At 36.6% G+C, this 23,284-nt stretch overlaps 1 protein-coding gene across 2 annotated transcripts in view; it reads left to right on the top strand.

The window, feature by feature from the left end:
• The window catches only part of CDK13 (cyclin dependent kinase 13), a 52,299-nt gene extending 34,786 nt beyond the window's left edge, over positions 1-17,513 (top strand). The window contains exons 9-14 of one of the 2 annotated variants that reach the window (XM_083378270.1): positions 1,344-1,421; positions 1,879-1,995; positions 6,170-6,301; positions 9,130-9,329; positions 13,290-13,886; positions 14,859-17,513. In XM_083378270.1, the coding sequence (XP_083234396.1) occupies positions 1,344-1,421; positions 1,879-1,995; positions 6,170-6,301; positions 9,130-9,329; positions 13,290-13,886; positions 14,859-15,718 (1,984 nt within the window). In that variant the 3' untranslated portion in view covers positions 15,719-17,513. The remainder of the gene's footprint in view (positions 1-1,343; positions 1,422-1,878; positions 1,996-6,169; positions 6,302-9,129; positions 9,330-13,289; positions 13,887-14,858) is intronic. The other variant, XM_083378271.1, reaches the window with a different exon arrangement.
• Positions 17,514-23,284: the final 5,771 nt, after the last annotated feature.

The raw sequence follows: 23,284 nt of genomic DNA, 5'->3' as shown, positions 1-23,284 counted from the left end.
TTCTCAAGTGAACAGAGACTGTTCGTGCCCTATGTCAGAAGGGGAGAAGACTTTCCTTTATGACGACTTCTTTTTGATTTTGTCTACCCAATGTGAACCCTATTTACTTGTGAGTAAGCGGTTTCTCATTACCTGCAAAGGCTGGGTCAAAACACTAGCACATGCAACAGTTCCTGCTGGCCTGGGCGAAGGAAGGCCAGAAGAAAACCCAGCCGGCTGCCAGCTTTAAGTGAGAAGAAGCAGGGGCCGCTTCAGAAGATTGCCTGTGGGTGTGGTTTGTATACAAAGGGCTGGAATGCCACACTTGGCCCGCTGAAAACTCCGGACTGTGGCTCTGCAAGTTCTATGTTGGAAGAAAGGGAATCACTGCCCACCTTTTTTTTAAAAAAATAAATTTGGTGAACCAGATTTGCCCCATCTGCCCCTCTGCCTTTGTACCATTTAGCCCTGGATTTCTAAGAGGCAAGGCAGGTTGGGAGGCCTGGCTGAGGGGACCCTGAGGTAAGCAGGTGCAGGGTGCCCGAGGCAGCTCCGCCCCCACCTACCTCACCTTGTGGCGATGGTGCAATGCACCATGTGGCCCCTGACACAAGCGTCTTTGAACAGCCACAGAAGTGGGCCAGCGGCAGCGATGCACACGCCTGCCGGATGGGGCTGTTAGTGCTGCCACTGCAAGGCAAGGCAGCTGTCGGGATGTGGGAAGTCTGGCTGCGTGGACCCTGAGCTAAGTGGGTGTGGGGCACCTGGGGCAGCTCCACCCCCTCCTTTACCTGCATCGCCTCGTGACGGATTGGGGCGGCACACGTCACAGCTCCTGCCGTGAGCAGCTACAAGCAGCCGCAGAAGTGGGCTGGTTGTGGCCACACAGGCTCCTGCATGATGGGACTGTTGGTGCCACCACCATGAGGCAAGGCAGGTGTCAGGAAAAAAAGGCATTCCCCGAAAATAAGACCTAATGCATCTTTTGGAAGCAAAAAAAATATATAAGTCCGGGTCTTATTTTCAAGGAAAAATGGTATGTGCCTAATGGAGTTAATGAGGCCATTAGAATGTAGTTGCAATGCAGTTAAACAGGACTACAAATAAAGTAGGGTTTTCAAAGATTTCAAAATATTTTCTGAATATAGTTTTTTTAGGAGTTGCTTCTGTTTTTCTCGAACTTTTGGCTTTCTATATATTTTAAGCTGAGAGTAGTTTTTCTAGGAAAGTGTTATTAAGGGTAATTGCATAATTTGATACCATAAAGCTGAGCAGTGTTTCGTTCCCCTAAGAAAATGTATTTGGGTTAGGGACGTTTAGTTTGGACCCATAGTTTCCTAGAATTATTTGCTCTGTTTTTGTAGATGTATCCTGGGTGAACTTTTTACTAAAAAGCCAATATTTCAAGCAAATCAGGAACTTGCTCAGCTGGAACTGATAAGGTCAGTATATCCTAGGTCTCTGAAAAATGTACTTTTCAGCAAATAGCCTCCAATTATTTCTCCCAGTCCAGTTAAAATATATTACTTGCCATATTTTACAAAAATAAAAAGAACTTTACACGAACAAATTATTCTTTGAAAAGTGAGGAACTGGAGTTGCAACAATGTAGATTATAGATTTCAACTCAGAAAATTGAATGGTGCTTTTAAAGTACTTACAATTTTTGTCTTCTTTCAATCAATGAAGAGAAAATATTGTAGCCAACAATCTATAGTTTTACTAGGCAAACATAAATTTTTTACTGGTGGAATATTCTTACAATTTAATGTTAATTTGGTTTTTTTAAGTATCTCTAATTGTGTAGATTTGAGTGGCATTGTTTTAATTAAATCTATGTTTGATTCAATAGCCTTTGTGGTACTTGTTTATTTTATGACATATATTGTTTTTACATAGCCGCATATGTGGGAGTCCTTGTCCTGCAGTATGGCCTGATGTTATAAAATTGGCATATTTCAATACCATGAAACCAAAGAAGCAGTATCGTCGAAGACTGAGGGAAGAATTTGCTTTGTAAGAATTTAACTATTTAAATATAATATGTTTTCTCTCCTATTCTTGAATTTATTCTGTTCTTTATGATCTTTGTATTCTGTATCTATGTATTATTGAAGCAGAATTTATAAACATTAAAAGGTATTCCTGTCTTTATTGACAGCCCTATAAAGTAGATTAGATCAGGAAACCACAGAAAGATTGGAACTATCTTTTATTGGGATAGGCTATAGTAATACAATCTTGCACTTCTGCTTGTGTTTTATGTTCTCTTTCATCCAGTTGAGGCTTTTCCCAAGCCTTCTCAGAGATTAAGGAATGTTTTAGTCTTTATTTTATGTGGGTTGTGAATATTTACTTTAAACCATTTTCTTAGGTCTCTACACATATTTTTGTATGATTCAAAAACAATTTTGAAAAATGGTCTTTATTTAGTTGATATTCTCTGAGACAAACACTATTTTATGTGTGTGATGTATGCTTCCCAGAGTAACTTGTGAGATGGGTAGCCATATCAATATGATAAATAAATAAGGATATTTTAATGAATGTAACAGGAAAATAATTCTTGAAATCAGCCGTTTATTTATCTGTATTTACTTATCTACATAATTCCATCATTTGTTACACACTTCTGTCAGTGATGGATGAGCATCTTAAAGCCACTGCAAAATAACTCCATATCCTATCTCTCCAATCTGTAGTCCATTCTGCCTCTGAGTAAAAAAAGATGTAATAAAATATTCCTTCTATATTGAGAAAATATGGCATTTGCAATTGCTTCTTGGCAAAATATCATAACAAAATTTCCTTCTTTTACTTCTGAACTCTTTAATGGATGTTTTGGGTGTTGGTGACAGATTCCAAGAAATCTATGTGATCAAATGTAAATATCATTTACATCCCCCAAAATGGGAACCATGAATTTTCTGGTCCAAATTTGGGTTTTGAATTTATTCCTCATGAGTGAAGTTCTATATGATACTGCTTTGACTAACAATGTGTTTCTGGATCATAATTATGAACCCATATTTGATCTGCTGTTACAGTGTTGTAAAGAATTGGAAATTCCTGACTTCTATTCTTATAGAATAGTAATAGTTGCTGGCAAATCTCAGTTCTTATGGCATTCATCTCTGCCATTAAGCATGAAAAGAACCTATCTTGCACAATCGTTTTTTTAAAAAAAGTTTTATTGATTTTTTACAATAACAATCCTTAGTGCCTGGTGTACAGTGTGTTGTTTTGGTTCATAATTTTTTTTTAAAAAACACACAATTTTTATACTTCTATAATTAGTATATTGATTAATAGTATATTTCTTTGATCTTCTCTTCTCCCAAATGTATTCTCCTTCTTCAACCTTAAACAAATATAATTTTTAATATTTTCAATGCATAAATGATTAAATATGAACATTTTCTTCCATGTTTGTACCAACAATAATAGCGTCCATGTGTGACATTTTTTTCTTATCAGCTTGTGTTATTTTTATAAAAATCATCTTATTGGTTCACCATATATCCTATTTTCATAAATCTTATTTAAGTTTAATTTCTCCTTAATTTTCAAAAAAATTCTTAGTCATAATTTTCTCAGTATTTAACATCTAACTATCCAAATTTTCCATTTAAATACATCGTCCTAATGTTTTCATATTTCATGTTATAAAAATACTGCTTATCTTATGATATCTACCTCTAACATCTTTTTTGATCGGTTTATATTTCACTTATATTTGTAAAAGTTAATTTGTAAAATCACTATATATTCCTTTTTTCAAAGTTCTTATTTAAGCTTAATTTCCCCTCAATATTTCAATCATTCCTTAATCCTAATTATTTTCAAACTGAATTTATCTTTGAATTTCAAAATTTTCATTCACATACATCATCCCAATATTTTTACATTTTATGTATTATCAAAAGTACTAAGTTACTTGTATATCTAATCCCTCTTATTGTAAGGCTCCTTGATAGCCAAAGTTTTCTGTTCATTTAACTGTATTCAAACAAGTATTTGCTTGTGTAATACTCCACCTGTTAGGGTGAATCAAATCTCTTGAATCTGTCTCTGGCCTTCTTCTTTTGCCAAATAAGTTTCCAAAATGATATTTTCGGCTTGCCAGGAAGTTCTTGTATTTTTGTAAGTGTTGCGAGTGGAGAAGACAGTACGTAAAATATATGCTTTTTGTCTCCCAAACAATGATTCCCCTGGCAGTGTCCATTTTGTTAAGTCTTCTTTCTTATCCTCAGGTTTATTTTGACGTTCTAATAAATAAGGTATTTTTTCCATTTTTGTTGTTATGTCCAAGTCTTTTAAGTTTTTTCCTGTTTGTATTAAATTATAATTCTCTTCACTTGTAGCTTTGCTGATTAAGTCATTTTTTTCTAGTTTAGTTCTGTTATCTGATTTGTTTGTTCATTCTTTATCATCATTTTCTGGGTATTTTTTGATTGTGAGTTTAGATTAGAAATGCGCTCATTTATGTCGTGTTTAATCTCCTTGTGGTTTAAGGCTATTGTTATTTGTATCTGTCATAGCATTACATAAATTTCCTCTTGGAGAGTATTTGAAATGTTGAAATGTTGCTTCTGGAGGTCTTTTTGATATTCCAGGCTGAGTCCTTCAGGAGTAGGTATTAAATGTGGTTTTCTGTCATTTTTTTTGATAACTATGCCATATCCATGTTGTCTCCCCCTTTCAAATAATCCATCATCAGTACCGTAGTCTCTGTAATTAGCCTTGCCAAACCAGCCAAACTCAAAATCCAAACAGTATAGTTCTTTATATATAGTTTTTAATAATCCACTGCATTTCCAATTCTCAAGGCTTCAGTAAAATAAATGTTTTGTAACAATTCTTTCATTTGGGGTCAGTTGTCAACCAGTCAAAATTGCAGTTGATATATTTAGCCATCTTGAATCCTTCCTGTAACTTCCCCCCTAAAAGATTAGTCAAAAATCAAAAGTGTTCTTTTTCTTGAGTTTAGACGACAATCAGAGTATTTCTTTTCTTTCAGACACTTTCTAATCTTATATCTGGCCCAGTATGTATTCTTTTCTTTGTTCCCAGCAGCTGTCTTCTTAAAGGGAACAGATTTTTCTTTGTTTCTTGAGTGTTGTTGTTAATGTGCTATATTCTAATTCTCCACTAGGTATCAGTAGTTGTTTGCTTTCCAGCTTTTTCAGGCAAGAAATTATTCTTATTTTTTTTTTAATAATTTCATCAAAACCCTTTAGAGTATAATCTTAGCATTTTTTTGTTTCTAGATTTAGCCAGACTGTAGTATTTTAAATTTGATTTCTGTATGTTTCTTTCCCCCTTAAAAGTTAATTCGCCATTTTTGTCTATGGGGGAGTGGGGGTGTAGTCCCCTTCCCTCACTTTGGGAGGTTTTCTTACTTTGGGGATCTTTCCCAGGGACTTAATTGCAGAGTAGAAAAAGAAGATCGATACTCTCACCAGTTCCAAGCATGCTGTTCACTGTTATTCTGGCTCGTGCTCTTGGACTTAGGCTACAAGTAGCTTGGGCTAGACGCTGATGTGCAGCTAGCTTTTCTCTTGCCGGGTCAGAGGGCTTCCCCCAGATTGAACGGAACAACTGCTGTCATTCCGTGATCAATGGAGCACCCCTTTTTCTATGCTGCTTCTCCGGGGCGACATCAGACCCATTTAGGGTTCCTTGCAGGACGAAATCAGCCGTGGGATGCGGGGCTCCATAATCCTGTGACCATTCACTATGGCACAAAAACCAGAACTCTTGTATAATCTGATAATGAAGAAATCAGTAACATGACCCATGTATTCCTGTGAAATGTCATGTTTGAGAGCAATTCCCCTTTGAGTGTCTGCTGATTATTCATCAGTTCATCTACATTTCTCATATGAAATTCATTAATTGTTCAGTTCAGGTTGTGCTGTTGGTCAAGCAAATCACTTTTGCCCAGTATACCATTTTTACATTTTTTTGGTCCATAGTTATCTATGGCATTGTATAGATAACATGTATGGATTCTTATAGTATAGCATTAAAACTGAACATATTAGTTTATGTGAAAAAGATGTCAGTTTTTTTTGTGTTAATGAAACAATATAACTCTAAATGCTAAGTCTGAAAGGGAGGACAAATTTTAATGTTTTTGAATAAACATTACTTTGTTTTCTTGACTTCCATTTTTTTTTTTTTACAGTATTCCTGCAGCTGCACTAGATCTCTTTGATTACATGCTTGCTCTTGATCCCAGCAAACGCTGCACAGCAGAACAGGCACTTCAGTGTGAATTTCTGAGAGATGTGGACCCTTCAAAGATGCCTCCACCAGAGTAAGTGTTTCTTAGTTGAGTTTATTTTTCACAAAATAAAATTTGTTTCTACTAGCAGAAGTCAGATGCTACATATACAGGCAAAACTTGAAAAATTAGAATATCGTGCAAAAGTTCCATTTATTTCATTAATGCAACTTAAAAGGGGAAACTAATATATGAGATAGACTCATTACATGCAAAGCAAGATAGTTCAAGCCGTGATTTGTCATAATTGTGATGATTATGGCGTATAGCTCACGAAAACCCCAAATCCACAATCTCAGAAAATTAGAATATTGTGAAAAGGTGCAATATTCTAGGCTCAAAGTGTCCCACTCTAATCAGCTAATTAAGCCATAACACCTGCAAAGGGTTCCTGAGCCTTTAAATGGTCTCCCAGTCTGGTTCAGTAGGAATCACAATCATGGGGAAGACTGCTGACCTGACAGTTGTGCAGAAAACCATCATTGACACCCTCCATAAGGAGGGAAAGCCTCAAAAGGTAATTGCAAAAGAAGTTGGATGTTCCCAAAGTGCTGTATCAAAGCACATTAATAGAAAGTTATGTGGAAGGGAAAAGTGTGGAAGAAAAAGGTGCACAAGCAGCAGGGATGACCGCAGCCTGGAGAGGATTGTCAGGAAAAGGCCATTCAAAAGTGTTGGGGACTTTTACAAGGAGTGGACTGAGGCTGGAGTCAGTGCATCAAGAGCCACCACACACAGACGGATCCTGGACATGGGCTTCAAATGTCGTATTCCTCTTGTCAATGTCAGAAGCGTCTTACCTGGACTAAAGAAAAACAGACCTGGTCTGTTGCTCAGTGGTCCAAAGTCTTTTCTCATGAGAGCAATTTTTGCATCTCATTTGGAAACCAAGGACCCAGAGTCTGGAGGAAAAATGGAGAGGCACACACTGCAAGATGCTTGAAGTCCAGTGTGAAGTTTCCACAGTCTGTGTTGATTTGGGGAGCCATGTCATCTGCTGGTGTTGGTCCACTGTGCTTCATTAAGTCCAGGGTCAACGCAGCCGTCTACCAGGAGATTTTGGAGCACTTCATGCTTCCTTCCGCAGATGAGCTTTATGGGGATGCTGACTTCATTTTCCAGCAGGACCTGGCACCTGCCCACACTGCCAAAAGCACCAAAACCTGGTTTAATGACCGTGGGATTACTGTGCTTGATTGGCCAGCAAACTCGCCTGACCTGAACCCCATAGAGAATCTATGGGGCATTGCCAAGAGAAAGATGAGAGACATGAGACCGAACAATGCAGAAGAGCTGAAGGCCGCTATTGAAGCATCCTGGTCTTCCATAACACCTCAGCAGTGCCACAGGCTGATAGCTTCCATGCCACGCCGCATTGAGGCAGTAATTGATGCAAAAGGGGCCCAAACCAAGTACTGAGTACATATGCATGCTTGTACTTTTCAGAGGTCCGATATTGTTCTATGTACACTCCTTGTTTTATTGATTGCATGTAATATTCTAATTTTCTGAGATTGTGGATTTGGGGTTTTCATGAGCTGTACGCCATAATCATCACAATTATGACAAATCACGGCTTGAACTATCTTGCTTTGCATGTAATGAGTCTATCTCATATATTAGTTTCCCCTTTTAAGTTGCATTACTGAAATAAATGAAGTTTTGCACGATATTCTAATTTTTTGAGTTTCACCTGTATAGTCATTTTTGTCACACATTGGATCAAAGCTTACTACATATTATGACTGCATTGTATGAGCATACTGTTGAAATTGCATTTATTAATTTCCTAAAGAGTTTACAATACCAACAACCATAGAACTGAGCCTAGTGAAGGAATAAGCATTCTCAGTAGGTTAACTTCAACATATCACGTGAATTTAGCAGCAAAAATATATCTGGAAAATATTTCAAACTTTATCTGAAAAAGTCTACAACCTAGCAGTGGGTTGTAATATGCATTCTCTACCCAAGGCACACCTTTGTATTTGTCAGCCTTCTTAGAAAACATAATTCACACAATTCTGAACTCTTAATGTCTCAGTAACAAAGGATTTAAAAACAGCAATAAGTTTAGCTAACAAATAGCAGTCTTTTGGTTTTTGTCCATGTTTTATTTAACTGAAAATGATGGAATCAAGATCAGCTCCATTTGTCTCCAAATTTGGTTTTGGAGTGGTGGAATTAGTTTTCTTCATCTTACACAACTAGACTAGTTTTATGAGTCCTACTTATAGTCAAGCACTTTATTTTCTCTGATGTTCAAGGATGTGCTCAAGTTTCTCCCATTTGCTTTGAGCAACTTAGTGATTGAGTGCCTATTTTGCATAGTTGGAAAAAAAGATGAGATTTTATGATAAGACAATACGCACACATCATTTAGTGGAATTAGTGGAATTCCTTTTCCTAATTTTCTGAAAGTAATAGGTAGTAGTAGAAAAGTGTCAGACAGTGATCAGGTGCCGGGGTAATTAGTTCTTTTTGATCCAGAGACAATGAACACTTCAGTAAGTAAGGGTTTTTTAAGCATTATTAGCTAAAAGCATACAGAGTTAAAAGCATACATATTAAGTCTTTTGTAGCTCCTTAGTAATAACAGCAGAGGTACCCCCAGGATGTCAATATCCATAGTACTTAATACTAAGTTCTGTGCATAAACTGCAACAAACAACAACAACCTTACAGTTTTGACCAAATCCTGGTTTGGTCTGTCAGCTGGCTGATAGGTTGACATGCCCCTCTTGTTTCCAGATAATGGCTTCTTGAGCTCTCTTTCATAGTTGGCTCTTTTAAGTTTTGATACTCAAGGTCCTTGTGGTTACTATTCTGTGCTGAATAACTGTAATTTCTTTTCTTGATAGTCTTCCTTTATGGCAAGATTGCCATGAACTGTGGAGTAAGAAACGTAGAAGGCAAAAGCAAATGGGCATGACCGATGAAGCAGCTAAAGTTCCAAGAAAGGATTTATCTTTGGGGATGGATGATAGCAGAGCCAACACCCCCCAGGGTTTGCAGACCTCTTCACAAATGAAGATGCAGAGCAACTCTAATATAGCTCTTGGTATTTTTTTTCATTTTTTTAATCAAATAGGTAGTCCTCATTTAATGACTGCTTGCTTAGTGACTATTTGAAGTTACAATGGATCTTCCAAAAGATACTTATGACAGAGTTCTGATGTTCTGTTGGCAGCATCCCACTGCAGTTATGTGATCACATTTTGGATGCTTGGTAACTGATTTCACCTTTGCAGCATTTCATTGTCACGTGACACAATCTGACAGTTTTTGCCATTTTGCCAGAAGCTGGCCTTTTCAGTCAGTTTCTGGGGAAAAATTACTCATAGAATTCATTGACTCACTTAGCAACAACTACAAAAAAATGTTCTGAAACTGGTCCACGTGAATGCATCAACTTATGACCATTATATGCTATGATGTAAATTCCAGGCTCCCTTATGGTCATAAATAGAAAACTTCCTGTAACTTCAAGTTGGACATGATTTTTTTTCTAGGAGAGGTCATTTAGACCATAAGAAGCACTGGAAAAGAAATAAATTAGATAAAGTACAAAAGGATCCAAAGATCTGGCTTTCAAAACTTAGAAGTTGGCCTGAAGATTAATTACTATATACTATAAGATATTTGTCTAGTTTATGTGATACTTTTTATAATAGGGATCCTGTTTTATATAAATGCCCTAACTGGATTTTTTTCTTCTATTTTCCTGTCAGTTACTTCTTCACTTTATTTTATTCTTGTCCTAGATTTCATTTCTCAGTGCAATTAACTACTATTTCCTCTTGCTACTTTATAGTAAAAGGAAGGAGAGTATGTAATGAGATAAATTGCTTGATAAATGGAAATTAATGTTTAAATAGGTAACTTTATTTTAGAGGCAAGTAATATTAAGCACTAGTTATTATTTCAATTAATGTACATTTATTTATGCTTGCTTGCTCCCTTTCTTTGCATAATACTATCAGTACTCCCTTCTTTCCTTGGTCTTCGCTTTATATTTTTTTACCTGGTACTGTTGATATTGCATTTTCCCCATTATCTCCCATCTCAGAATATTCCTGCCTGGAATATATTTTCCAGGTAAAATCCAAATCTGGCTGTTCTTTGCATAGGTTTGCCCACCTGTAAATAATATATTTTGACTTGAAATTAGATAAATCCTTTTTTTTCTCAATAGTTGTGATGGTGGAAAAGAGGTTATTTTAGATATGTGCAGTATCTTCCCATTCTTAATGATGAATCCCCAAAATAAAGAATTGTAGCATCTATTTCTTAGGGTTGTCCATAACATTTCAGATTCAAAATACATTCAAAATAACCATTTAATAATTTAAAAATATCCCAAAAGTGATTCTGCCTTGGAATAGCTATTTCAATTTTATATCATTTTTATTAGTTTATCATAATATAAAATATAAAGGAAAATGAAAATAATGGGAAACTAGCAGAGTTAAAAAGGAAGAGGAGAATGTGCAGGGTAAAAGGGAAAAAAAGAAAAGCATTGACTTCCAATGCTTTTTAGCACAACAGAAAATAGTAACATTAAAGCCTCAACTTGTTACTTTTACACAGGACTATATATTAACCACTTCTATAATAACAAACCTATCTAATCAATAAAATCCTAAATTAAAGTTTCATTTTTTCCATCTCAAACACACAATCCAGAAGCAGTTTCTAAATAGAAACAAAGTTAGATTGTTCTTTTCTTTGATTACAACAATCAGTTTAGCCATTTCTGCTTTTTTCCTGTTATGGGAAGTAATAAATAGTTCTATTTACACTTATTAGTCTTCGCAGATTATCATCATTTATAGTAACAAAACTCATTATACTCTTTCAAATTCTTTAACCTTAATGAGAAAACTTATTTCTGTATCTATGTTGAAACTCCAAACTCTTCTTTAAAAATATTTCTAAAGTCATTGAAGTCTAATACATCTTTTTAAAACTTTTTTTTAACATGCATACTTTAAAATATACTTTCAATAATATTTTACAAACTTTCAAAATTACTCAAACATTTCAAGAGAAAGTAAGAAAAATCCCATTTTCAAACCCACCACATAAATACAAAACTATAGATTAGAATTTTTGATTACATATATCAGATCAGTAAAAATTCATCCTAACTCCTCTTAAGTTTACATAACTCCTCTATCAAGTAATATAAATTTCACTTTTTCTCAAGAGATTCTCAACTGAGTATCCATGAAGAAAAAGTCCCAAACTTGTTCTCTTAAGGATTGTAGATTTACTTGAAACTCTTTTTTCAATTGTGCTGAAGGTTTATATGTATTTATACCATTGGTGACACGTTTATATTCCAAAATTGCAGTTGTCAAATACTTGTGGAATTGCTTCAGTGGTTTGGTAACTTTCTACACATAATTGCACCTCTGAATTATTCATCTTTCTTCCTGAATTTGTTTATCTTGCTCTTTTTTTGTAACATCCTTAGAAGATAGTTGATTTATATTGTTTTATTTAAATATTTCTCACAACTCTGGCAGTCTGATACATTCAATATTTCTTGGTTTCATTCATCTTCTATTTCTTTAACTCCCTCTTATGGAATTTTTTATAAATCAACTGTTATTTCCTGGCCAATCAGAATTCATAAAGATTGGGATTTCAGCTACCCACAACAAAACAGACCAAAGCTACAGATTTCATAAACATGATAAAATAATGCATTTTTTTTAGATTCTTAGGTTCTCTATCAAAAGTTAAAGAAAGGGACTACGTGCTTCTTTATTTTATTTCTCCTCCAGTAAGCCTTCTTCCTTGACATTTAGCAATAACAAAGTCTAAAAATGGTTCAGATCTTCAAAAAGGAGTAATATGTTGTGATTTAATAAAAATAATAGGGTGTTTAAGAAGTGGAAGGTACAACTTACTGCTTGGTTGAAAAATAAATTCCAAAATGGCTGCTTTTTCAACAATGAAATGTTGCAGCCCTGTCTCCCAGCTGAACAGCTCACTGCAGAAACGAGGTCTTACTGCAGAATTTAAACAATATTTTTTTTCTTTTGTAATAGGGCCATTTTCAAGCTTGAAATGCTATCATTATGCACAGAATAGCCACCTGCAAACTTAGGATAATTATTATAAACTCAAGATGATACATCCCTAATATTTCAGAACAGGTTGATGTTTATATTGGATCTGTAATGTAGTAATTGTAAAAGAAATTTTCCTGTAAAGCAATTCCCCCCCTCGTAGTTTCAAAAATATATTAATTATTTCTTTTTTTCTTGGGTTTTCCCTTCAGCTTCTTTACTCAGGGTGCTATACTACTTTTATTTAAGAAAGATTTGCAAAGGATGTGACTTAGGGCATCCCTTCTCCTTGTTTTTAATTCTTGTTCTGTCTTACCTCAGACATTTTTTTTATTATATTTATGTGCTGCCCATTCTTGTATAAAGGTAGCAACCTTTAGTTTCAAACAGTGTACCTCAAAAATGTATCTTTTCTACCTATTATACATATACATTTGAAAGTTTTTTTTAGTTTGCTTTATTTATTTGCTTTATTTTTTCAAATATATTTTGCCAGATTAGCCACCCATAGTCACTCAATAGTGAGATGGGCAGTATATAAATTTAATAAATAGATAAAATTTAAAAAACAAATCACTTTATTGCCTGGAAAATATAATCTATGTGATAGATATATAAAATCACTTTATTTGTATTTTAATTGATTGCAAAAAATATACAGAACTTTCCATTGAAGTGGAAGAAAGTAACAGTGGTTCTCATTTTAAAATAAACTTTATTTTTCCAATTTTAATTTGAAAAACAAACAAAAATATGTAAAAATCTGCCTCTAGGATGAAAGCCGAATGTTCATTCTCCCACACTGAGGAAAAGTCAAGAATATCCTTCATATCTAACCACTGTTTAAGTAATCATTCATATGGGTCATAGTCAATTGAATTTTGCTTTGGACCTTAAATATGAGCATACTAAGTGCTTTATGTTTTTCTTGCTACTTTCAGTGAAAGCAGGCAGTGGTCAGCCACTAAATCAAAATGAAGTGGCAATTCTTCTAAACCTGCTCCAGTCTAAAACTAGTATTAGTATGGCACAATTTGCTCAAGTGCTGAACATTAAAATGAATCCTGAGACTGAGCAACAACTGAATAAAATAAATCTTCCAACCGGCATTTTGGATGTGGCTGAAAAACAGCCTGAGCAACAAGAACAACAGCAACAACAACAACCGCCACCGCCACCACCACCACCTAAGCCACCACTGCCTCCCTCACCAGATCAAGAGCCTTTAAAACAAACAGCAACACCACAGCTTTCTGTGCAAGCTACACCATTGACCCAATCTAAAGTTGACACAGAAGTTACCCAAGCAGCTGTGCAGAGTGCATTTACAGTTTTGTTATCTCAGTTATTAAAGGCTCAACAGTTGAAGCAAAAAGAAAATTTCCTAGAAGAAAAAGAAAATGGATCAGGACATGACATGTCATTACAACCAAGACAGCCTCCAGAGCCAAGTACACCAGCATCTGGCAATTGGGAAGATGCTGAATCACCGGCATCTGTTTATCCCCATCTGATTAAATCATTATACACATGTGCAGGTATGAGTTTTGATGTTGGGAAAATTAAATTTAGGCAGGTGGGTAATTTATATGATTGAGAATGTCAGTCTTATTGCTTCTCTCAAAACAGTCGGAGTAGAAATTATTTTTTGGGTAATTTTCTCCTTAGGTTTACAGACTGCTCCAGTTGCTAATGACTTAAGTGGCATGTTAAAGTATTATATTCTGTAATGAAGGTTAACTTATTTTTCAAAAACTCCTGTGATACCAAATGAAGAATACATTAAGAATTTATAGAATTTCCTTATTTTTGTTTCATTGATACATATACTTTCCTTTTAGTTATAGTTATTTGTAATCATCATACAAATATGTTTTCCAGAATAGAAGATCAATGTATTTCTGTGTTCACACACTGAATTGGCTCTAGAGGAAATTGAGCAGAATGGTATCTACACCTTGCTGATTCCTACCCTCAAATCCCATGTGCTTTTTCATGGGAAGTCTAGAGTCTCAAGAATAATGTGAGATAGGGCAAAAAGAACTTCGAATAGAAAGTTGGAGAAATTTGGCAGATGCATTTCCTATGTATTTATTTTAAAATTCATAAGGCTGCCAGATTCTATTGAGACTTTGGGCAGAGTGTAATATTAAAACAATTAAAAATGCAATAATAGGGATCTGGAAATAACCCTAGCCCCCCCCCTTCCCCCTCTCCCCAACTCTAAAAATAGTCATACAATACTCACTTTAGTCTAAGACCAGAGAAAAGATCTTTTAAGACAAAAGTCAGGATGAGGCTAAATGAATTTTTGGGAGAATATTGATTTGGACAGCAGGCGCACACTTAGATAGAGAAGCATACTTCTAGAAGTAATTTTGTTCAAACAACTTTGCTTGATCCAGATTTTTAACACTTAATAAATATTCTGTATTATTAACTGCATATTTAATCCTAAACTGTAGTTCTAGCTGCATATTTAATTCTTAACTATTTCAAAATTAATTTAGAACAAGATGACTTGGTGAGACCCCCTGAAATGAAACCTCAAACCCCAGAAGAACATCCTCGTATCTTGCCACCAGACCAACGACCCCCCGAACCACCAGAACCACCACCAGTTACTGAAGAAGACCTTGATTATCGGACAGCAAATCAACACTTACCTTCAATTAGTAGCTCTTCGGGGATGGATCCTCATGCTGGAGTAAAAGCAGCTCTTTTAGAGCTGCTGGCTCATCACCAGGCTCAAACATCTGAGAAACCAGCAACATCTAATGTGGAGTTCCAGCCAAGAGACTCCTTTGTGGCAGGTCCAGACTATAAAGATAGTTTTGCATCTACTACATTCTCTTGTGCCCACTATAGTGGTAGTGATGGAATAGGAAATGTATCATCTGGGACGTTAGAAAGGGCAAATTTTGTTGGAAATTCAGATATTCAACCCCTGGAAAACTATAATATTGCTTCATCTCATTCAAGTAGTGCCCTTCCAGCTCCTGCCTTTTCAGAACCATTTCATAGCTCAGTAACTCGTTATGGAGACATTTACCTCAACACTGGTTCCATGCTATTTAGTGGAGATAAGGATCATAGATTTGAATATAGCCATGGTCCCATCACAGTACTGGAAAACAGTGGCAATTCAGTTGGAAGGTCTGGGTCTGAAAGTACTCATTCTCATTCTTTGTCTTCAAAGATGCAGAACTATAGCTATGGAAGTAATTTACAAGAACCTCCTGCCAGTGCCAGCCACATTCATGGACAAACTTGGACTTCTCCTGCTCAAGGACCTGGATATTCACAAGGATACAGGGGACATATTAGTACATCTGCAGTCAGAGGTCGAGGCAGAGGATTGCCATTCTGAGCTGCTGTTCTTTTCTCCTTCCCCCTTGCCCTCAGGCACGTGATTTGTATTTGGAAATACTTTTTAGCTGTGATTTCAAACAGCAATCCAACAGACTTGAATAATGTTAATTCAGCAGCTTTATTTTTATTCAGAAAAGGATCTTGCATACAGTAGGAAATTGCTTACAACTCATGCTGTTCTGAAAATCCAGATAATTACTCATCTTTCAAATTCTAGCTATAAATTTTATATTTTGGCAGTTCTAAGTCAATGCTAAATTTAGGGACATCAGCTTTTTAAGGCACACTACTAAGATCTGAACTATGCACACACTTTGTGCTTTTTTTTGTAAGTTTGGACCAACTTTTATGTAAAAATTTTACAAAACCAAAACAGGGCACTGATTTATTTGGTATTTCTTTTTACAAAACTACCTTTAGTCAAGAAGTCACTATCAGTCTTTGCACTGCTTTCAGTGTTATCTGTGGAAATGTTTGTGCTCATTTCAGACAATAAAATAGTCACTCTTGATACTGTTTATACATACTTTGACGTTGAGTTGATTTACTTTCAAAGTTGTTTGTTTAGTAAAATATCCAGTCCATTTTCCCAACATTTGTATAAATATCTGTTTTACTTGAATGGTAAGTGCCTTAATGATGTAATCTTAAGGTCTGAAGAACATTTCATTAAATTCATAAGGCTGTTTGAAGATAATTTGTATTTTGGTACAAAGTATTAATATTTACACTACAACAACACTAACTTAAGGACAAATGGGACACAATAGTGTCTTAAGAATTTTCATATCCTATTAGGTGAAACATTTATCTTGTTTTTCCAAAATTATAACTATCCCCATATTTAATTAAATGAAATTACATGAGAATATACGGACAATAATGAAAAAGGGTAGGTTTCCTTCAATTTTCTGTACCTTTTAAATACTTTACCAAATAAAAATTAGTGTCCTGTTTTATTCAAAAGTTTTTTTAAATTAAAAATAGCATTTTCTCACTATCTTCTAATAAGTACTTCGCTCATTTTAAATGCAGCTGCTGTAGAATGTAACTGGTTATATAAACAGCAATCAATGCAACTGAAATTTAAACAAATTTATGGAAATGATGATGGTGCCAACCAGTTCTGTATTATATTATTCTACTAGCCTATTTTCATTTCATTTCATTAGGTTTTTAATTCATTGTATGTTCAATTGCAAAGGAAGGGGAAAACAAGTTTCTTGAAAAATCTTATTCTGGCTTCCGAAGATGCTTTATGGCTTTCTGCCTTAGTTTCTTGAGGAGGAGGAGGAGAGAAGCCCCTCCCTGTAGACCAGCCACTGGTTATGGTTTCCTGGTACTGAAATGTTTTTAAATAGCCATATTAAAAAAAGGCTTCCCAACTGACTATTCAGTTGACAAGCTAGTGCATATATGTAGCTATTTTCTAAAAATGTAATTACATGTAATTTACATGTATTGTTCAGCTGAAACTTATTAGAAGCAATTCAACCAAACATTGCTTCTTTTCTGAGTGAGTACTGCATTTGTAGACTGCCAAATGTGTCTGAACTCCCTGTAAATACAACTATAGTCATCCTTTAGATAATTCCTGACTGAAAATAAAAACAGCTAAACTGAAATAAAATATTTTGTAATTTTAGCTGTTAATATTGATATTTCAGATAAAAGTATAGTGGCCTGAAATGGGTATTTCTGAATAATCCTGTTTAGTAAAAGTAAAAATTAACAATATCACTGATAAAATTTATTTGATATTCAGATTTGAATTAAATTCCTAGTGATCCGTTTGATTGTTTATTAGTGACTATTATATATTACAAGGACTGTGTTAAGAAAACATGTCAGAGGTTCCAGACCAGACAAAATGTGCTGTTTTTTTATTTATTTATACAGTATTGGTCCTATATAATAGTGCAGTGCTAACAGGAAATTCAGATGTTCTGACATAGTGCATTTCTTAAAATATATTAAAATTAAGGCCAGTTTCTCTCACAATACATTACGTAGACTATTTCCATTTTTAGTGCCCTGTTACAGCCTTGTTCTAAACAACATCAGATCCCTACTGTCTACTTGTGAAATAAGTAGGTTGAATCAACAAATACACTATTTTTATTTAAGGAAAGACATGGTTTTTACCTCTTACTGATCAGATCACTTGGTTTCCTATTTCAATGTTTCAAAATTCAAAGCAGGTAAGTGCAACAGAACATAAGGTAGAAGATAGAACAAATGGGCCTAAAGGTCTTCATCTAATAAAGTTATTTTCTGTGTTCAAGACAAAATATTTTAAGATATTTGTGTTCACATAGATAATTAGAATCATTAGGAAACGGCCTGCCAAAACTTGTGATTTTACAGTGTTGTATTTTAGTCATTTCTCTGACTAAAATCCCTGTTTCAAATAGTTCAGGGCTAATTTCCATTATTTTCAGTGGATCCATTCTAAATAGTAATGCAAAATTAAAGATGCAAGTTAGAATTTAAAAACTCTCTCCACAGACAAAAAAATCCTATTTATAGAAAAATGTTCCACAATAATTTCCCCCCTCTTCTGCAAGCATGAGAGCCCTCTGAAAAACTTTTAAGACCCTTTGGAAAACCTAGGGCCCTTGTATTGGAAACTATAATTACAAGGAAGAGTTGATAAGTTAACACCATCCTCCATCCTTCTGCAAAGTCCTAAACTTGGGGCATATATTTATCTACTAATAGGTAAAAAGCTAGATCTATTCTATAATTTGGGATTCATTATTTTAACTTAATGGGAGGAAACTGCTGCTTGCAATATGCCATTTTTGCATCGAGGAAAAATACATGACAAATCATTTTTTCAATATTTATAAAGTATCCTTATTAAAGAATTCAATAGCATTTTAAATTCAGAAAAAATAATGTTGCAGCCTTGGCACTCATTCTATTTTACTGAAGAAAGTTACTGAATTTTGTTTAATAGGACAGGAAATTAAGGACTGAATCTCGTATATTGTCTACCAAGTACACATACCATGCAATCATATATACACTTCTTTAGCAGAATTAAAAGGACTTCTAAATCAGAAAGTTGTTTTAAGACCTCAGCCTTCTATGTTCTCTTATTTCATCTTTTACACATATCTATTACTGGACTTTCCCACATAGAGACTTAATTTATGTAACCTAACTGCCTTTTTTGGAAAAAGATTAGCAGTTGGAATTTTGTAATTGCAAACCACTGCTTTGTTTTCATTTGTATCCTCCAAAACAATTCTGTATCTTTAAAAATAAATATAATCAACTGCTTGACTTCAAGAAAATACATCTGGCTATTGGGGAGAAGCCCTAGGTGATGATAGAGAATAGTACTTGGATCCTTAAGGACACATCCCTTGGTCCCAGCGAGATACCATTTTTGAGTTTCAGTTAAAAGGTATCTATCATTTTTATTTCCATGAATATTTCTAGGGTTTCTGATCGATTGCAGGAGAATAAAAACAGTGGTAGTTACAATCTAGTGCCATGGTGATGAACCTATGCCACGTGTGCCAGAGGCAGCACGCAGAGCCCTTTCTATGGGTACGCGCACCATTGCCCCAGAAGGACACTCCCCCTCTTCACATGCGCCTGACTAATGGGAGCAGGAGAAGGCAGGGACACCAAATCCAGCAGCACTCTCGCTCTTTCTCTACACTGGGAGTCCAGGAACAGCTGTGAGAGCTGGGTGGGGAGATGGGAACCTATAAAAGGGTTTGGCAAGAGAAGTGTAGTGAGCAAGTGAGGGAGTTTGGAGTTTGGGAAGGCGAGCAAGAAAATTAGGACGCGCAAATTTGGAGTTTGGGAAGGCGAGTGAGGGAAATAGGATGCGTGAGTTTGGAGTTTGGGAAGGTGAGCAGGGCCTTAACATAAAAGGCTGGTTCTGCTTTCAAAAAAAGAGAAAGGAGAGAAGATATTGGGCTCCTTGCATTATTCCCACTTGAAGCCATTCTTTGCAAAAATCCAGTCTATCCAGCACTATCAACATTTCAAATCTGTGTGCACTGAGAGGCCAGCTATTTTTAAGGTGCCAGTCCTGCACATCTATAAGAATCTCATTAAACTCGAGGCTGTGAAACACAGAATGCAAACACACAAAACACAGAGCTTCCAATCTTTTGAGCAATTCCAACAGCTTATAGTCTGAAGAGAAATTCCAAATCTTCTCTTGCTCCCTTGAGAGCATCAAAAGAAGAAACTGGAAACCGACCAAACCTAGGGAGGCTGGTGCAAGAGAGCCCTTGCTTATTCGTTCCCGCTCTTTTCCACAGACCACAGGAAATGGGAGGCGAGATGGGCACGCAGTTTCTCTCTCACACACACACTGACGTGAATTCACTGAGTGAAGCGGGGACATTACATTGCTATTAAATCCCAACATGACTCCCATGGAAGATGCACAATGGAGGGGGGCAGCACGGGTCTGTTGCTGCGCGGAGTAGGATTAGAGAGGGAGATCCAGCCTCCTCCTTCCTCCTACCAAACTCATTCGTGATAAGCATGAACACCCACCAGCTGCTGAATGAATCTTGGTCTTCCTCTGCAGAGACATCTTCAGCGCCTTGTTGAGGCCGCGGGGGGGTTTGTCATGCTGCAAGTCTGTTCTCTGCTTGGTGCCTGCTAAGGGCTGGCCAATGGCAAAGTGTGCAATAGCCTTGCCATGTGCTCCTTGCCTGTCCGCTCCTGCACAAACTCTCCCGTTGAAGGCGCCGAAGCGGCAGTCACCTCACCAATGCGACTGGCATCCTTGGCTTTCCTGCTCTTTGCAGCAGGAGCCGAGCAGCGTGGGGGCCCTGTGCTGAGTGGACTTCAACTCTCAGCTGCGAAACTCCGGGGATTTTATCTGCGGGATGCAGCGCAAAACAGAGTCAATAGGCCCTGCTGAGAGGGAAGACTGTCTGGGTACCTGGTGCATCTTGTCCTGTAGGCTGGGCTAAGCACTTGCTTTGGGTATCCTAGACCGACTCTGTTCAAACTGGTTCCCACAATCTACGAACTGGCCAGGCCTTGCTTAAAGGCAGCCCTTTAAACATGGCCTGCAATTCCCAACCTGGTCTGGCAGTTGTAGTCTATGACAAACCAGGAAGGTTTCCACAATTGTTTTTTGAATTTTGGGAATATAATCACTATTCCCACAGAATAACCCTTAAGAGGAGAACAGATCTATGGCTGCTGTGGAGAAGTGGTGGGATGTAAGTCATCAAAAGCAAGTGTGCAATAAATTGTACAATCATTTTGATTGGCATTATGCAGTAGTGCCTTCAAGATGTCTAAGATGGCTAACCTCTTTGAAAGACTGTTTAAATCCAGAGTCTATAATTATCTAAAGACATGACTTGTTTTAGTACCAGTGGTCTACAAAAAGAATCTGTCTGTTGGCCCATGAACTGCTGCTTGTGAAATTTATTACCTTCTATTTTCAAGAAATGATAAAGGAGCAGGAACTTTTTCAAGCAGATCCAACCTGTTCATAGAAAATCAACTCAGTTTTTGGCTACATCCTTAGAAAAATATTAATCTTTTCTGCTGGAAGATCAGTACTACCACATAGTGATGGGACATGGGCAGCCCAAGAGCCAAATAGGAACAGTAAATTCAAGAGTAGGTGCTTGTCAAGATTCTCAAAACCAGCAAAGGGATCAGTGTCCCATTACCTTGCACACACTGTTTAAAAAACCAGTGCCACTTAAGCGAGCCTTTTATGTACAAGTTTATGCATATTGTTATTTACTTTATTGCAGAACAGGAAAGAATGACTGGGCCTGTACTGAAGGACCAATGGAGATGGATTTTTCCTTAATTTAAAATTAATATCCATCTCCATTGGTCCTACACTTGGAGATGGAAAAGATGAATTTCCTTACAGATGAGCATTTGGAATTTTCTCTCTCTCTCATCTTTTGCAAAGTGGAGTCTTCTGAAGAGATCCAATATTATCTTCTAGGCAACCTGCTGCTTACTTTGGATTGGTTTCCCTATGTGTCTAGAAAATTAGTACAGGTCCTGAAATTCAGTATTTAATGAATGAATTTTTATTTTTATTTATATCTCGCCTATACTATTTTTACAAATAGCTCAAGGCAACGAACATATCCAACATACCTTTCTCCTCCTATTTTCCTCACAACACACCTGGGAGGTGGATTGGGCTGAGAGAGAATGACTGATTATTTAATCCTGTATCATACATGGAGCCCTTTCTGTGGGCACGTGCGCTGTGAACATGGCTAGCGAGGGAAATAGCACACACGTGTTTGGACTTTGGAGAAAGGGGGAGAATAAGGAGGAAGGAGATGAGAATGAAAAGGAGGAAGGCAAGGAAGGAGGGGAGGGAGGATGGAAGGAGGGAGATTAGAATGAGAGGGAGGAAGGGCCTGAGGGAAGTCCTGCTTTAGCACTTGGCCACCAGCAGCCCTTTGGCCCTTTTGCCATTCCCTGGTGGACTCCCATCCTATTGCTTAGGATGTTTTGGTTACAAAGCCAGGTCTCTGCGCATGGATAGGGAGTGGGCCTCCCTCTGACCCATGCACTTTGCCCTCCTGCACTCACCGTGACATTGAGCTGGCCATGCCCACCCATCATGCCCAGCCACTGGCTCATGCCCCCACCTCTGAGGGCACCTTAATGCTGATGTGGCCCTGGCACTTTGCGATAAATAAGTGGGTTTTGGGTTGCAATTTGGGCACTCGGGCTCTAAAAAGTTCACCATCACTGATCTAGTGCTTCTGACAAGTGAATTCTTTTCAGGTAATCTTGCTTATATCCATTGTTAAACTGACATCACTTTCATCAGTAATGCCAAGAATGATAGTGGTACAACGGCTTATGTATTATTGAATCAATTTTTATCTATCAGTATGTGGACAAGATGCTTGGATGAGTTTGGGCCTAGTTCCTGTTTGAGTAATAGTGACCAGGAAAGTTTGGTTGAAGGATGCGTTATTTTTGATCAACAGTGCCTCCCTCAGTAGGTAGAAAATGCCATCTATGTAAAAGATTTTAAGAAATGTTTGTCCCTGAAAATACAATCAATAGATTCTCCCTGTCTCCACATTAAAATACCTTTAGACTTGTAATGAATTATGAATGTATCATTCCTCATCAATGTGGTTGAAACAATGGCAGCAGATGGATTCTAAATGTTCCCAAATGAAACTGTTTCTGGAATTGTTCTATTCAATTTCAGACCAGGTCATCCTATGGTTAATGAGTGAACAGGATAGTCTTTCCTTATAATCCTTGATCTCAGCTTTTAACACTGTCAACTATAACATTCCCAGATCATTCTAAAGATAGTTGGGAGGCAGGACCATAGGTCTATGGTAATTTTGTTCTAGAACAGAGGGATTCCTTTTTTTAACTTGCAGCCCAACATTTCATCTTGTGCATCTATGGCACAAAATTCTGTTGTAGAGGTAGTCCTCAACTTACGACAAGTGAGCCCAAAATTTTTGTTGCTAAGCGAGAGTTAACTGAGTTCTGTCTCACTTTATAACATTTTTTGCCACAGCTGTTAAGTGAATTTGGCTTCTCCATTGACTCTGCT

The sequence above is a fragment of the Vipera ursinii genome, assembly GCF_947247035.1.
Source record: "Vipera ursinii genome assembly, chromosome: Z".
Taxonomy (NCBI): domain Eukaryota; kingdom Metazoa; phylum Chordata; class Lepidosauria; order Squamata; family Viperidae; genus Vipera; species Vipera ursinii.
The sequence above is the reverse complement of the archived record's forward strand: the minus strand, read 5'-3'. Positions and strand labels throughout refer to the sequence as shown.